Genomic DNA, 15736 nt, shown 5'->3' with positions numbered 1-15736 from the left:
CAAACTTGCCACGCAAGTTCTCCACAACGTCAAATCATGAGGAGAAGACCACGTTCCAGTGAAGCAAAACATCGGATCGTCAACGGAGAGCAAATTTGACGCGAGCATTCGAGAGAGGTACTCCATCGCCATCGTGAAGAACCCAGAATTAAACAAAGAGGAGAATCAAATTCATTCTCTTCTCTTTTGTAATCAGGAAATCCAAATTGTAATCAAGATTGAGAGGGTTGTAATCATTCTTTTTCTAAGCAGTTAGAGAGAATAAATCAAATACGATTCTTCATTATTTTTCTTGTTACTACAAATTTTCCAACAAACAGCAACCAAACATCCGAAGCAACCTAATATCTGAAGCAACTCTACTAGATCAAAAATCTTTAAACGCAACAGTCGGTAACCTATGACTAAGATGACCCGAATATGTCGAAGCCCGAATACTAAAACCAATGCTCGACATCAAACGTCGATCCTCCTCCAGTAAGGAACGGCCCATCAAAACTGTCATCTCATCTCGTCGCCCCAATATTTCCTCTCTAATGAAGTGTCTCAAACTGCCATGAACTCGACACAAAACGCAGAAAATAACCTCTACCAAAATCAGAACAACGTGTTACCTTTTTTCCAATACACATCCTACACTTGTTGTTGACTTCTAGGACTTCATACCAACGGGACTTGGTTGCAACCCACAAATAGCTAGAACAGTCCCTAACGTAGGAAACCAAATATCGTTTACCTCCCAATGATGCCTCCTTGGAAGGCCCCCAAATGCCTGAATGAACACCACCTAGAAGACCCCTCGATCGATGGATAGAAGTACCAAACTCCACCTCAGTCTCCTTGCTCATACCAATGTGCTCACAGGACTTCAATCTGTAGGTCAAAACACTCCTCAACAATCCATGCACGACACCAATAATTGAATAAACCAGTCTCAACAAACATCACAGTCTAGTCAAATCCAAAGAAGTCGTCAGCTCTCTATCAATCACCATGCTCCCAATCAAATTATACAAATTCTTCCTCCTGACACCCTTCATCACAATCATGGACCCAAATGTGACCTTCAAAGATGCATCCTCTAATGTCACCCGATAGTCTGTTGTCTTCAAAACTTCAAGTGAAATGATGTTCTTCCTCAACTGCGGAACGAACCTCACTTCATCCAACTCCCGAATCACTCTGTCACACATCCTAATATGAATGGTACTGATACCACCAATAAGGCATTCATGATCAACCCATGAGCACGACATCCCCTCTTTCCAACTCCTGAAAGGTAGAGAACCAATCTCTCCTAGGACAAATGTGGTAAGAAGCACCCGAATCCAACATCCACTCTATAGAGTCGACAACACAAACTGACGGTAGTGCAGGGCACGAATAGCCTGAAGAATCTGAATCTGAATTGTTACCACTAGCCTTGGCAATATTCACCTCTGAATCTTGAGTAGCTTTCCCCTTATTCTTCCCGGCTCGATCAACCAACTTTGGGCATTCAGTTTTCCAATGTACATCCTCTTTACAAAAGGCACACTGATTCCTACGGACTCTAGGATGTACCCCTCTAGACTGTGACCTCCTATTACGGTTTGGACTCTTTTCTCTTGCGACTAATGCCCCTGCCACTGGCTCAATTAAAGTCTCTTTATCCTTCTTCCGAAACTGATAATTCACAAGTGCAGCAGTGACCTCACTATACGAAAGAGATGTTTTCCTATTAATCAGAGTAAGAACGAATGTCTCATATTCCTCGTCAGGCAAGGAACTCAACAATAGCAACGTCTTGTCCTCATCTTCAACCATAACATCTACATTCGTCAAATCCGCAAGAAGCTTCGTGTAGTGATTCATGTGATCACCAATGGAGGTTCCTTTCTTCTATTGGAATCGGTAAAGCTTCATCTTCAAATGCAAACGATTTTCCACACTCTTGGTTAAATACTTGCTCTCTAGGATCTTCCAAATCTTCTTTGCCGAAGTCTCATTGATCACATCATGTTTTAAATCTTGAGTCAAACAAGATCTAATTACACCACACGTCGTTCTATTCATCTTCTTCTAAACCTTTTCCTCAATGTCGTTCGGTTTCCCGTCCAACTCCAACGTATCTTCCAAATTTTGCGCGTTGAGCGCATCCAATATTTCACATCTCCAAAGACCAAAATTATTAGTGTGTTAAACTTCTCCACGTCTATCTTCATAGAGTAGATATTCAAACTTTGGACGGTCTTCATGCCGGAAGTACCCACCACAACTCCTTCTTTCTCAGTCATTTTTCTCAAAGCACCAACAAACTAATGTGAGACAAACGAAGAATAGATCCAAACTAAAAAAGAGAGATTTTTACCTCCAACTGAAACCCTAACAAGGGCCTCCAAAAAATCTCACCCCCACACGACAGTAGACAATATCCACAATAATAAAAATCCCACATTTATCATCAACTGAAGCCCTAGACGAACTTTCAAAGTGATCTACTCCTCTAACTAGCCCAAGCGTAGCCCGAGCTCTGATACCACTTGCTGTGCACGGAAGCCACCAATCTTTATGCTTTGAGGAACCAAACCAAACGCCGAGAGAGAAAACCAAACAATGCAAACTAACAGCACAAATACAAACAACCAATTTTTACGTAGTCGGCAAGTTGCCTACGTCCACAGGGCAAGAAGGGGATGGGTTTTCACTAATAGAGAAGGAGAGTATAAACTGAGATTACAAATCACTCAAAACAAACCAACTAATCTCACCAACAAAGCTCTCAATCTCTCAAACAATAACCCTAACCAATAGCTCAGAAAGATCTCTCTTTTCTATGCTCAAAACAAACTCTTACTGCTCCAAAAAAATCCTAAAACGTGTGTTTGAATTTATATCAAACAGCAAACCTAAACTAAACAGGAAAACGAAATAAGACCCAAACCTGAATCGCGGTCGACCGCATTTGACGTCGCGGTCGACCAGACAAAACGACAGAACCCAAAATTCAATTACAGTGTCTGGCGGTCGACCGCCGAAATTGTCACGGTCGACCGGCTAAAAATCCAGAATATGTACTAAGGCGTGCACGTTGCCGGTCGACCGTGCCAAGGCTCGCGATCGACGTTTTTTTAGGTGAATGTTGCCGGTCAATTACTAAGGGGCTGTTTGGTGAATTCAAGATGTTGGCTAAGACTTCCCTTGAAGTGCAGTAAACTTTTGGCTGCGAGGGACCAAGTTGCCGGTCAATTACTAATTCAAGATGTTGGCTAAGACTTCCCTTGAAGTGCAGTAAACTTTTGGCTGCGAGGGACCAAGTTGGCCCACTCGCTAGACTGCATATTCCTTCTTCTCATTTGTGAAGACTGAAGAAGGCGTAATTGACCCTTTCTTGTATTTAGCTCTTTTAAAACTAAATATAAGTATCACAAAATCAAATTTAGATGTTAGACAATAAATACATCGGTAGAGTAGACTTCAAACAATAAGTACATCATAGATAAGAGCAATCCGTAACCAGAGTCCAAGTTAAGATATACCCATAGGGACGAGGATCACCACAGATCCATTTATTCCTACACGTTTTTAATGGGAAGTGATAAATGTACTACTCTCATTGCACTTATTTGATACTCTTACTCACAAAAAAGTAGGACCATGAAGACTCATCATTATAATTTTTATGTGGTGAGTCATCATGACCTTACTCTTTTGTACATGGGAGTACCAAATGAGTAGTACACTTAGCATTTTTCTTTTTTAATACTAATACTTAAGACTCCTTGGTATATAATCGGAGTTATTTCTTAGTTATTCGTGCATATATCGTAGGGGATAATATGGTCAATATCTATAAAAGAATAAGAGTGTCTCTATATAGTAGAACGTTTAAAGGATCTCTTTACAACACATTAAAGTTACAACACATTAAAGTTACGTGACAACCACTTGGAAATATGATTATGTGACAACCACATGGGAACATGACTATCATTTGTGCGCGAGACAGTCTTGGTGCTTATAGCAAATTTTGACAATAATAAGTTACTAACCCTTTATAGCACATAAACTGTATCCACTACCAACCCTTGTTTATAAAACCAAGTACGTCTATGAACAAATATGTAGCTCAAGCTGCACAACTATATACTTCTTTGTTTTTGTTGTTATCATACGGTTTACACCCACCAAACTATCTCATTGATAGCACCTTCAACAAAGAAGAAACCAGAGAGATAATATGTTGACCAGATAAAAATATGGGAAACAAGGAAGTTGGTGAAACTAGAAACTGAAATCCTAATACTTGTCTATCTCTTTGGTGCCAAGCAAGGATTGTCTCCTTGACAAGAATACACTTGTCTCTGAGAAATTTTAGGCCAAGGGATTTGAAGTTTCATAATGTTAAAAAAAAAAATACTGTCAATAAATCTGTAAGAAAATATAGAATACAATTGCTCTCATTACTTAAAATATTGAAAGACTGGAGATATTCTCTCTAAAGAGAACATAATAGATGTATGCCAAATAGGAATCTTCAAATCAGGATTAACGTACAATTCATGATAACAAAACACCACATTTTGATAAAATATGGTGAACAAAACAGAAACTGGTAACAGATACGGATTTCACAGTGATCCGTTCAACAATATCTGCCAGTATTTCCAGCATATGTTGTTTCAAATATTGACTCATGTCTAGTGGGTGCATCACATTTTTACATATAGATGCCATATAGGTTAATATCTTGCTAAGTTTCAAGCATGTCTATATTCACTTACAACAGCCCGAGCTTGAGTTGTGAGCTCTAAGATTATGTATGGTCCAATGGCTCCACTGCTGTCCTAAACAGGAGAATGTAAACTTTGTCAATAGAGAAATACAAGAAGCCTCCAACGGAATGTGTGACATAAGAACCAAAGCTTGTCCCCACAATGCAATGCCATGCTGGCCCATATGATGAATCAAATTCCTGTAAACAGAAATGACCAAACTTTAATTCCATTTATTGATAGTCCAAATTCTGTAAGCTTGATCAAGATGCATATGTGCGAAAATTTTGGCCCCATTCGATGAGATCAGTGCAAGAGAGAAAGTGGATCAAATGAGGGCCAATGTGTTGGTTGGCTCAAGCTAAACCTCATTAACTTACATGCTATCATGATTTGCTTCCTGCTTTGTGATGAACAAGAAGGGCCTATCCTTGCAGACTTAAAAAGATTGTAGACAGAAATCATCAGCAAATAGAGCTTCACAGTCTGCAATGACCTCAAACATAGTATATTATCTTTGTTTCAGGTTAGACCCTTAGTTTAGGGAGACCGTCAGGAAACAACTTGGGCTTCTTGAAGGAAGTCCCATCCATACTAGGCTACGTATTATACTAATACAGTTCTAGGCTATGTAAAATTCAGGACAGACAATAAATGGAACACAGTTGCATATCATCTTGTAGGTAGGGAGTATAATGTCGAATGGATCTGAGCAAGTCTAGCAACAGAACTTCCCTAATTTGTTAGGAGCAAAAACTTAGCAGGACCTATCCTTCTGGGACTGCAGCTGCTAAGCTTTTCATCATGTCTCCTCGAAGGCTCCAATGGTTTCATTTTACTATATCTTGGATTCCCGCACAGATTGGTGTTGATATTGGGTATTTTTTTTTTAATAAAGTTCATGCTATTGAGAAACAAGTCAAAATTTGTTAAGAGTCCTTAGCATAATCATATTCAACCGATAAATAATGGCATTATGGCACGTCCATGTACAGATCTTTTAGGGAGCGTTTGGCAACTGGGGGCATTTATGTCGTTTCCATTTATTTTTTCAAAAAAAATGAAACGTGTTTGGTGAATGTGGTGTTTTTTTTTTACCTGGCTCATTAAAAATCCCAAAAATAAACAGTTTTCTCAAAAAACCAAAAAGGTGTTTTGAGTTCCCGTGACTCTCCGAGTCGCCGTTGCCGCCTCCACGTCTCCAGCACTCTTTTCTCTCTCCCTCTTTTGTGTTTTCTCCTCTTCTTTCACCACCAAAGTTCCAAACCCGACCCCCCTCTTCCTCGATCGCCGGAGCCGAAGGCCCTCCTCGTCTAATCTCCACCGCCGAAACCCCTCCTCTTCTCCTCCCCAGCTCTCTCTCCTCCCCCAAACAATACCCGAGCCCAAACCCTAACTTGTTTGTCCTCCCCAAATCCTCACCTCCGGACACCTTCAATTCAGGTAAATTTATTGTTTTCGGTTTTTTAGTTCAATTTCTGTTATTAAATCTCTGTTTTGTCAACTTTTATAACATTTTTGTTAAATTGCATCTGAGCTCTGCAAAGGAAAATATTACAATTTTTTCAAATTTAATAGTTCCCATGAACATAATGATATATGATCAACACATATGTTTGAAACTTTCAAAATGGTGTTTACAAAACACTTTTGAAAAAAAAAACACCATGGCATGGTGATTTTCTAAAAAAACACAACAAGAAAATCACCTTGATTACCAAACACACCCTTAAATATATTCATTCAGCTAGCTGCAACTCCCTGCTGATTCTTTAATAGGTAATTTCACTCCAAAAATCATTCATTTAAAACCATTTGTTATATTCCAATGCTAATCATTAAATTGCCTAACTTAAGTTGATGTATCTTCTAATTCAGATGTTTTGTTGAAATCAAGAAATGAATTTAAAAGTATAACATGATTTGTTACCTAACTTCTTATCTACAGTCTACTGCAAGTTTATTTGGAGGACAAGATATGAAGTAACAGTATTTACGCCATAAGATGCAAAAATGTTACATCAAATGGACCAACTCCGATGGAAGGCGAACATTCCACAAATGCCACACAATAAGGCAAATGAGTACACCCATGCAAGAGTGTTCCTGTTTACTAAATTGATAGAGATCTTTTAATGCAAGAACATAAATCAAATGGAGACCAGCTCAGATGGAAGAGGAAGAGCTAACAAGTTCCGTACAACAAGGCAAATAAGTACACACATGCAAAAGTGGTCCTGTTTACTAAATCAATAGTCTTAGAAACAAGAGAGTATTGCATATAGATCTTTATATAAAAGACTTCTGAACTTAGTGAAGTACAGATAAGAATCACAAAACTAGAACATGAGGTAAATAGCCAATATTAAATGTCAAACAGGAAAGAGAACACCGATAAATATTGTTATTCTGCTAAAATAGGAGCTTATACAGGCCATCTAAGCTCTTTGAAAGCGTCTACTGAAAGAGAGCTTCCTGCATTCCTAAGCCCATACTTGGTCACAGATGCATCTACTAGATGGTAAGTTTAGGCAGATCTAGTGGCTAGTTGTCGGCCTAAAGTAGGCGTCCGCAATAATTTCCAAGAATACTAATAAGTTCCACTTGCCTATTTTGAGGTGAGTATGTTGGCTACATAGGCACAAGTCATGTGGTAGCATCCAACTAGCCCATAACTGGAGATGAACACAGTTAGGGAGTCATTTCATCAGTAGTTACGAAAAACAACTTCCCACCATTCAAAAAATTCTTGAATACTCCAGTTATATATTATGGGTCAAAGTTTTATGGTTTATGCATAACTTGGGCGTGTCCTAACCGCTCAAAACACTGAATTATGGCATTTTACACAGTTAATAGCATATATTCTAATCATATTAGGCAACTGAGAATAATTGGCTATATATTTTAAGCATATAAATCTGTCAGAACTCTGACTCCAAGAATCTCATGACTAGCCCATGTAATCCAAGAGTTATAGATCATAAAGCTAGATCAGGAGAATAAACAAAGATCAAAGTGCAAGGCATTTAAGCAATCTAAGGAAAGTCAATAAAAACTTTTATCCTTCCGATACCTTCAAGACATGAGGAATGTCACGTGATTCTATAGTGTTGCAAACCTGTCTAAGAGCCTCAATATGACCTTATTTTCACATACCTAACGGCCAGGAAAACTGATTCATATCGCATCCTTCTACCCCCTAGTTACAAGTTATCTGTCTATTTCCTTTGACTATAGTTTCCTTAAGTGGTAATCCATTTAAACCCACACAATTTTCGACGAATGGAAGCGATATCTTAGCAAATCGCCAAAAAATTTTGAAAAACCTGCACAAAAAAACATTTTGGAAGTTGCTTAGGTGCTCCAAGGGGGGTACTGGAAGTATCCCATCTTCTAATTACTCATGCATGATGCATCAAGTGGTTCTGAACATACCAGCTTTATACCAATACAGCTAAAGAGACAATACGAAACATGAGTTAGAAGTCTCAAAAACATCAAAATTCATTACAGATGTTTTAAAGACATGTAGATCATGATAAATGGATGAAGTTCATGGATAACATATCTCTAAACACATGATATCTCATTGATAGACCTTTAAGATGCATACCAAGTTAAACACATCGAATGGTTCTATTTCATTTCATAATACGTTTTTTGCAACCATTGCAAAACTAACTTAGTTATATCCTGGTAGTACTAAAGCTCATGATAATTTATCGACTTTATCTGAAAATTCATTGCAGTTTTGTAAAACATAATAAAAGCCGAAATCTTTGTTGCTTCTGTAACAAACCCTCTCCACCTTTCTAAATTAGAAATTCGACCCCCAACCCCCAATTTCATATTTGTTCGAAATGGGGGTCTCACTTAGAACAACTTCATAGATTTGAGGGTGTAAAGAAAAATGTTGGGTATAATCGAGGAATATGAAGATTTGGGGTCTAATGTAGAAAAATAAATGACCTTTTTGAGGGCAAGAGCAATCTTTTTGCCATCGACTTTCCTCATCCCCTTCATCACCTCGCCGGCGCACCGGAACGCCTTCCGCTGCATCGCCGGCGCCATGTCTGCCGCCCTCACCTTCACGTTCTGCTGCTCCTGTGGATCACCATCCCCCTCCTCCTTAACCTCTTCCTCCTCCTCCTCTTCTTCTTCGGCATTGAGCTTGGTTCTCTGGATCAGAGAGCTCAGGTACCTGCTCCGCCTCTCGAGCTCCTCCGACGCCGCGTCCATGGCTGACTTCTTTTTCCTCATCGTCGCTGGTGACGTGGCATCGGAAGGCGAGAGAGAGAAAGGCAAGTTCTAGGGTTTTTTGAATTCGGTGTGTACGGGCGTTGAGGGGGAGTGGAGAGGAGGGAGACAATTTTGCAGATAAGGACGTAAATTTTGGATTATTTCAGGGCTTGTTTGGATTGAGGGGAATAAGGGTGAAGAGAAGTTAGGGGAACCATTCATCTCCATTCATTTTGTTTGAGAACATTTTAGGGGGTAAAATTATTCACTCTAGTTTTTCTTAATTCACCCCCTAATAGTATAAAATTTGTTACCCCCCAAATTGGGGTGTAACCAAGGGGAAAGGAACTCCCTTCCCTTCCCTTCCATTCTCTCACCTAGTTTCCCTTAACTTCCCTTCACCCTCTACAAATCCAAACAGGCTCTTAGACCTCCCTACTCCTTTTGAGGTCCCCCGAATGACAGTGGACGAGCAACCCGGTCCTCAAATTTAGGACAAATTTTGAAAACAAACTCTTTTGGTTCTTAATTATAAAACCGATTTATTTGCATCTTATTTGTCAAAATAGATCTAGTTTTAGTCATCTAACTGAAACTGTGTCGGTTTTGACGAAAAGTTGTCCGAAACTTCACGGGACTTCAAGTCCCGTGAAATTTTGTTATGTAAAAAACTTCACCCGTGAAGTTTGATATTTTTTTTGTCAAAACCGACCTAATTTTAACGAGATGACTGAAATTGTGTCAATTTTGATAAATAAGTTAAAAATATATCGTTTTTTATAAATAAGTTTCAAAATGAGTTTGTTTTCAAATTTTGTCCTTGAATTTGTTCAAAAAGCCGTATTATAAATCGTTATTGCTGTTATGGATGCGTGGGACCCAGATGGTCACGCTCGGTAGCTGGATCTTGTAGCCGGCCCGTCTCTTTCGTCAACTGTGGGCACCACATAAACTACGATTATTTAGAGACCCTTTGGTCTTGTGCTTAAGGCTTTACTTTGGGCCAATTAAGTCCATGGTTTAAAAACTCGGAATGGACCTTTCAATTGACATATTGGGCCGGCCCAAATTAACTCTAGGCTCTTGCTTCTAATGAACAGCGACAGTAGATGGTGTTAGAAAATACCGACAGAGAAGTAGGTCTATCTAAACGGGCCGGCCTAGCCCGAATTTCCGGATCCAGACCCGGCAAAATGCTTAGCCCCGATCCTGACCCGGCTCCTAGTCCGGACCAAATGAGTGCGGCTCCAAGCAGGGCTGTTTTTTTAATTTGTTTTTTTTTCAAAAAGTTCCTTAAATTTTAGATTATTCTTATTATATCTAATATCTAATACTATTATAAAAATGTGTTGGTATGTTGAAACATTCCTTCCAAAAATGCTCTTCAAACCACATACATGCATCCATAAAACACATACTTGCATACATATATATGCAAAAATTCTTAATAATGGCATAACTCTTCTATTAATTGTCCACTAATATTAACTTCTATTTTTTGTAACTCCTCCACTTAAAACGCACATATAACACACTAATAATATACGTTTCAATTTGCAAACAAAGTGTCAACTTAAAATGTCATTAGTGCATGCATTCATGCATACTTAAAATGAGAGTTACATTTTCAATTGTAGTTTTTATTTAAGAGGCAATTACATTTGACTGTTACGGAATCCAAAGAGCTTGCTTTTTTTTTTATCATAATAGCCCTTACTTGCAACCTATATAAATTCACTCATTTGATGATTTAGATTTACACTCGCCTCTTACAACCCTAACAACATCCTATACTCACCACATGTGTAAGGACCAAGAATTTTGATACTAGTTAAAATCATTTTCTGATAATTTAAAATATTTAATTATTATTTTCAAATGAGTATTTGTATTTATCTTGAATTTCTATAATTTTCTATGATTTAAAGTCTAAGTTTTGTATTTATTCCAATGATTTAAATATTTATAAATTTATTTAGTGCAGTAAATATTTCTAGAATTTATTCGTTGTGTTACCGATACTATTACGTATTATTTTGAATAATACGATGTATTATTATTATTAATACATATTATTTCATATAATACGTTGTATTATTATTACGTATTATTTTGTATAATATATTGTATTAATTCTGCTATTAATATTATCTGTCGTATTAATATAACTAGTATGTTTTACTGTGTGGATAATTATCCCATAAATATTTAATTTTAAATATAAGAAATTATATTTTTTATTAATTATTCTTGTTTAATTGTACAATTTCTTGTATTATTTCTACTATTGCATATTTTCGGTTATAATACCACATCTGGTACGTTTTGATGCGTAGATAATTTTCACATAATTATTTAATTTTTTTCGTAATTTATTATTATTTTTTATATTTTTTCAAAACCCTAATTCTCTCTATATATATATAATAATTATTTTCTTTTCCTTCTCTCTCCTTTTTCTTCTCCTTCCCAGCGAACCGCCAACCGCGGAGCATGGCCCGCACTTTTTGTTCTCAGAACCCCAACATTGGCTCGACCGACACCCGCCGCCGACGCACACCCAGCCTGCGGCCGTCGCAGGCGCAACCCATCACACACGCCATCACCCGACCACGACCGACGTCGACACTCCTGCCGTCGCCAAGAATCTGCGCTCACACCTCCGTCTCTCTCATACCTGCGTCGATCACCCACTCCGCAAGCCGCCGCCGCCTGAGCTGCCGCGCGTCCGCTCCGACGTCGTCGTACCTGACCCCCGACGCCACACCCCGGACGATCAGCCCAACCTCGCCACCGGCGCCGCACACACGACGGACCCCCCACCACCCGCAACCGAATCCACTACTCCATTCACACCGCGGGCCACCAATCACATCATCAGCCCCCGCCGTCCTCCTCTCTGTATCCTCAAGATCCCACACCCGCCGCCACCCATTCTCCTCAACCTCTCTCCCTTCATCCTCCCCTGTGCCGCCGCTCGTCGTGCCCAGACCCACACCTGTTACACCCTAGAGGGGGGTGATTAGGGTCTTGTGCTAATCTAATCCGATTTTATTCCAATTAAAAATAATTAACAAGTTATCCTAGCAAGTATGAAATACAACAAGTTATATGAGCTAGGATAAGCAATATGAACAACAAGATATATCCTAACAAAGAGATATAGGCAATGTATGTGCAAGGATATAAAACTAACACAAGGTGATATATCCTACCAAAGAGATATACAATATGATATATGCAAGGATATGTAAACTAACACAAGAGTAAACAAAATGAACTAGATAATGGATCATATAAATAATGAGCTATGGACAAAGGCGATATAAGATATGAACATAAATATAAATGAACGCCAAGGCACACTCAAACACACTATATGATCACGGAGTTCGGACCTTCCGTCCTACGTCTCCACTCCCCACTCCCGGGGAGAAATTCACTATCAGAACCGGGTTTTCTACGCTCACCCGAATAATGTGTACACCTCACAGTGTCGGTTTTCAACGCTCACCGAACAATGTTCACTCCTCACACTCGGTTTTCTAGTTCACCGAAAACTTCACAACACACTCGGTTTTCTAGCTCACCGAAACCTACAACACTCACAATGTGTAACAAATATAAATTTGTTCTCTACAATAGATGAGAAATCAATGAAGCACAATTCAATATTACAATCTCTCACAACCCTAATATACTATGTATGCAAATACAATAAGCTCAAGTGGGTGTGTGTAACAATGAGATAATATAATCAAATCTAAACTCAATATAAAAACTAGCTTTAAAAAATGATAATCAAATAACTAAGCAAATGTAAAGCTAGATAGAGTTTAGAAAACTTCTCCAATAGATGACAAGATGGAGAGATGGAGATTGGAGCCCAAACAAGAAGATGATCTCCTCCACTTGTGAAAACAATCTTCAAACCAAACAAACACTAAAACACACTTAAACCCTTGTTTAAAACTCTTTAAACTTGTTTAAAACATTTCTTGAGTACCCTTAGAAGTATGAGGGCATGGAGTATATATAGGCTCATGAAACAAGCCCAAAAACCCAAGAAAACCAAGCAAAAAGACAAAAAAACGGATATAACAAAATCTGGGAATTATAGCCGTTAGCTACAGTAACCAACGTCCAGAGACAATTTAAAAAACTGGATTACTGTAGCAGTGCGCAGATATTTTGTAAAATCAATTTAAAATAGTAAATGAACTCCAAAAATTATGAAATTTTGTGAGAATGTTCTAGACATGTAGAATAACATGTCAGACAAAGAATTTCTGAAAAATCTTTTCCCAGTTGAGAGAAATAAATATTTGAACACAAATTTACAGTTTCTGAAAAACTGCTGACATACACGATTTTGTAAAATCAATTGGGCACAGTAAATCAACTCCAAAAATAGTAAAATTTTGAGAAAAATTTCTAAACATGTAGATAAATATGTTAAAGAAAGAATTTCTTAAATATCACTTCCTATTTGTGAAAACTCATCAGTTTTGTAAAACATGCACGAACATGTGCACGAACAAAAACATGATTTTGTAAATTCCATTAAACATAACAAATCAATTCCAAACTTGATGAAACTTTACGAAATGTTTATAAACATGAAAACAAACATGTTAGAAAAAGAATTTTTCAAATTGAATTTCTAACTATATATATATATATACGAAGAAACCAATAAATGTGTGTGTATATGATATTGAGCTTAGAGTATCTAACACACATAATATAAAAACCTATACTTGATTACCTAAGCCGATCTTGATCTTCAATAAGCTTAACTTGGTACACTTTGCGGATGAAGCTTGAACTTGATCTTTAACTTGAATTGTATGTTGCTTCACTCCATAATTCCACCAACCTCCATTTGATATCGTCATTATGGTGCAATCCATCCATCCTCCAACTACGTTGTTTGTCTATAAATAAAAAAACATAAATACTAGACAAACAATATTAGTGGTAAATTGTTTGTTAAATATCATCAAAATAAGAAGGCCAACAATCTCCCCCTTTTTGATGATGACAAACAATTTACAAAAAGAAATGTATGCATGAAGGAAATGAATATATAATTTATAATATATCATGCATATAAGCAAGAAATGATATACTCATAATATTTCTCCCCTTTTGACAACATCAAAAAGGGGACAAAAGAATTAAGAGAGCGAAAGTTCCCCCTATCAATAAGCATAGGTGAGTATAACATATAGAAAGATATAGGGATTGCTTCCCCTATCAAAAAGCCAAATAAAATATATGCAATAAAGATCAAGGCAAAACGTGTAAGTAAGCATACATGAATATGCTAAATATCACTCACATACAAAAAGATAACGAGAACACATATAAATATGTCAATATGAAAATAGTGTCTCATTAACAAAAACATAAAGATCAAAAATAGATTTATGAAATCAAAAGAAAAGGAACATGAAAATCATGTAAAAATGTTTTCAAATGAAAACAAATCAACCAATGAAATCATAAATCACAAGTAAATCATTTAAGAACATAAAACCAAATCATCATTGATTTTAAAAGATCAAGAGAGACAACCATATCTAGCACTTGAGCTAATAATAACCCATATAAACATTTTTAGCACCCGGTAAACAATGTTTGGGAATAAACACCCAATAACTCCGGAGGGTTATATAAACATAGTCCTCTCATCAAAACAAAAATAATAATCATGAAAACAAAAGATTTGATACAAGAGAAATTGTTTTCATAACCAAAAGATTTTAAGGCATAATTTTCAAAACCAAGAAAAAGAAAGATAAAAACAGTTTTGGTACCCAAGAACTCTTGGTACCAAAAGATTTAGGGACATGACCCCTATCATTTAAGCTCAAGGCCCTAGGGTTATGAACCCTTTTAGGCGCATGTGGTGCACGGGATCGGTCATAGCAATAATCACTCAAATGACCCTTCCGATTGCAATATGTACAATGGAAAGGAAGCATTTGCTTATGTTGACCATTAAAAGGTGCACGTGGAACATTTGCAAATGAAGATTTTCTTTTAAGATTATTTTGCAAATGTGAAATATTATCAAAACAAAACTTTCCTAAGTGGCCATATCTACCACAAACATCATATTTTAAAACATGTGGTCTATTGGAAACATTTGTCAAATGAGATTTTCTTTTCAAATCAAAGCAATATTTGGCCAAATGACCAAAACGATCACAATGATCACACTTGAACACACTAGCATGCTTATGATGAACTTTTTGAGAATGAGCATGTGAATGTGTAAGTGTACAAGATTAGGCATGTCCATCCGGGTCGGCCCGGCCCGGCCCGGAAATCCGGGCCCGGGCCCGGGCCCAATCGGGCAGGGCTCCGGGTCGGCCCGGATTTTTTTAATTTTTTTCTTTTCTTTTTTTTTATAAAAAATGCTAAAAATTAGTTTAAATTTATTATATTTTATATAATTATGTATTAGTATATACTTATAAATTATTATGTAACTATATATTATATACATATATTATATATATTATATATACATATATTATATATAAATATATTATATATATTTATAATCTATAACTTGAGAGAGAAAAAATCGCATAAGTAGCCATTGCCCGTTGGGCCAATGGGGAAGAAGTAGCCGTTGTAATATACTATACTTATATACTAAGAGCCTAATATTACTATGTATGTAAATACAATAAGCTCATGGGGGTGTGTGTAACAATGCAGATTCA

General features: G+C 37.3%; 1 protein-coding gene across 1 annotated transcript; it reads right to left on the bottom strand.

Moving 5' to 3' along the window:
• On the bottom strand, positions 4499-9169 carry LOC109822114 (dynein light chain 1, cytoplasmic-like). The gene is made up of 2 exons (XM_020388280.1): positions 8727-9169; positions 4499-4954 (listed from the first exon to the last, which is right to left on the bottom strand). Exons 1-2 carry the CDS (start codon positions 9015-9017, stop codon positions 4796-4798), a joined length of 450 nt encoding a protein of 149 aa, XP_020243869.1. The 5' UTR covers positions 9018-9169; the 3' UTR covers positions 4499-4795.

Source organism: Asparagus officinalis, chromosome 8 (assembly GCF_001876935.1).
Source record: "Asparagus officinalis chromosome 8, Aspof.V1, whole genome shotgun sequence".
In the NCBI taxonomy this organism is placed as follows: domain Eukaryota; kingdom Viridiplantae; phylum Streptophyta; class Magnoliopsida; order Asparagales; family Asparagaceae; genus Asparagus; species Asparagus officinalis.
The sequence above is the reverse complement of the archived record's forward strand: the minus strand, read 5'-3'. Positions and strand labels throughout refer to the sequence as shown.

Coding starts and splice junctions, on each gene's coding strand:
- LOC109822114 (XM_020388280.1), bottom strand. CDS start 9,017: ATGAGGAAAAAGAAGTCAGCCATGGACGCGGCGTCGGAGGAGCTCGAG. Junction 4,955..8,726: donor TTGCTCTTGCCCTCAAAAAG/GTCATTTATTTT, acceptor TTCTGTTTACAG/GAATTTGATTCATCATATGG.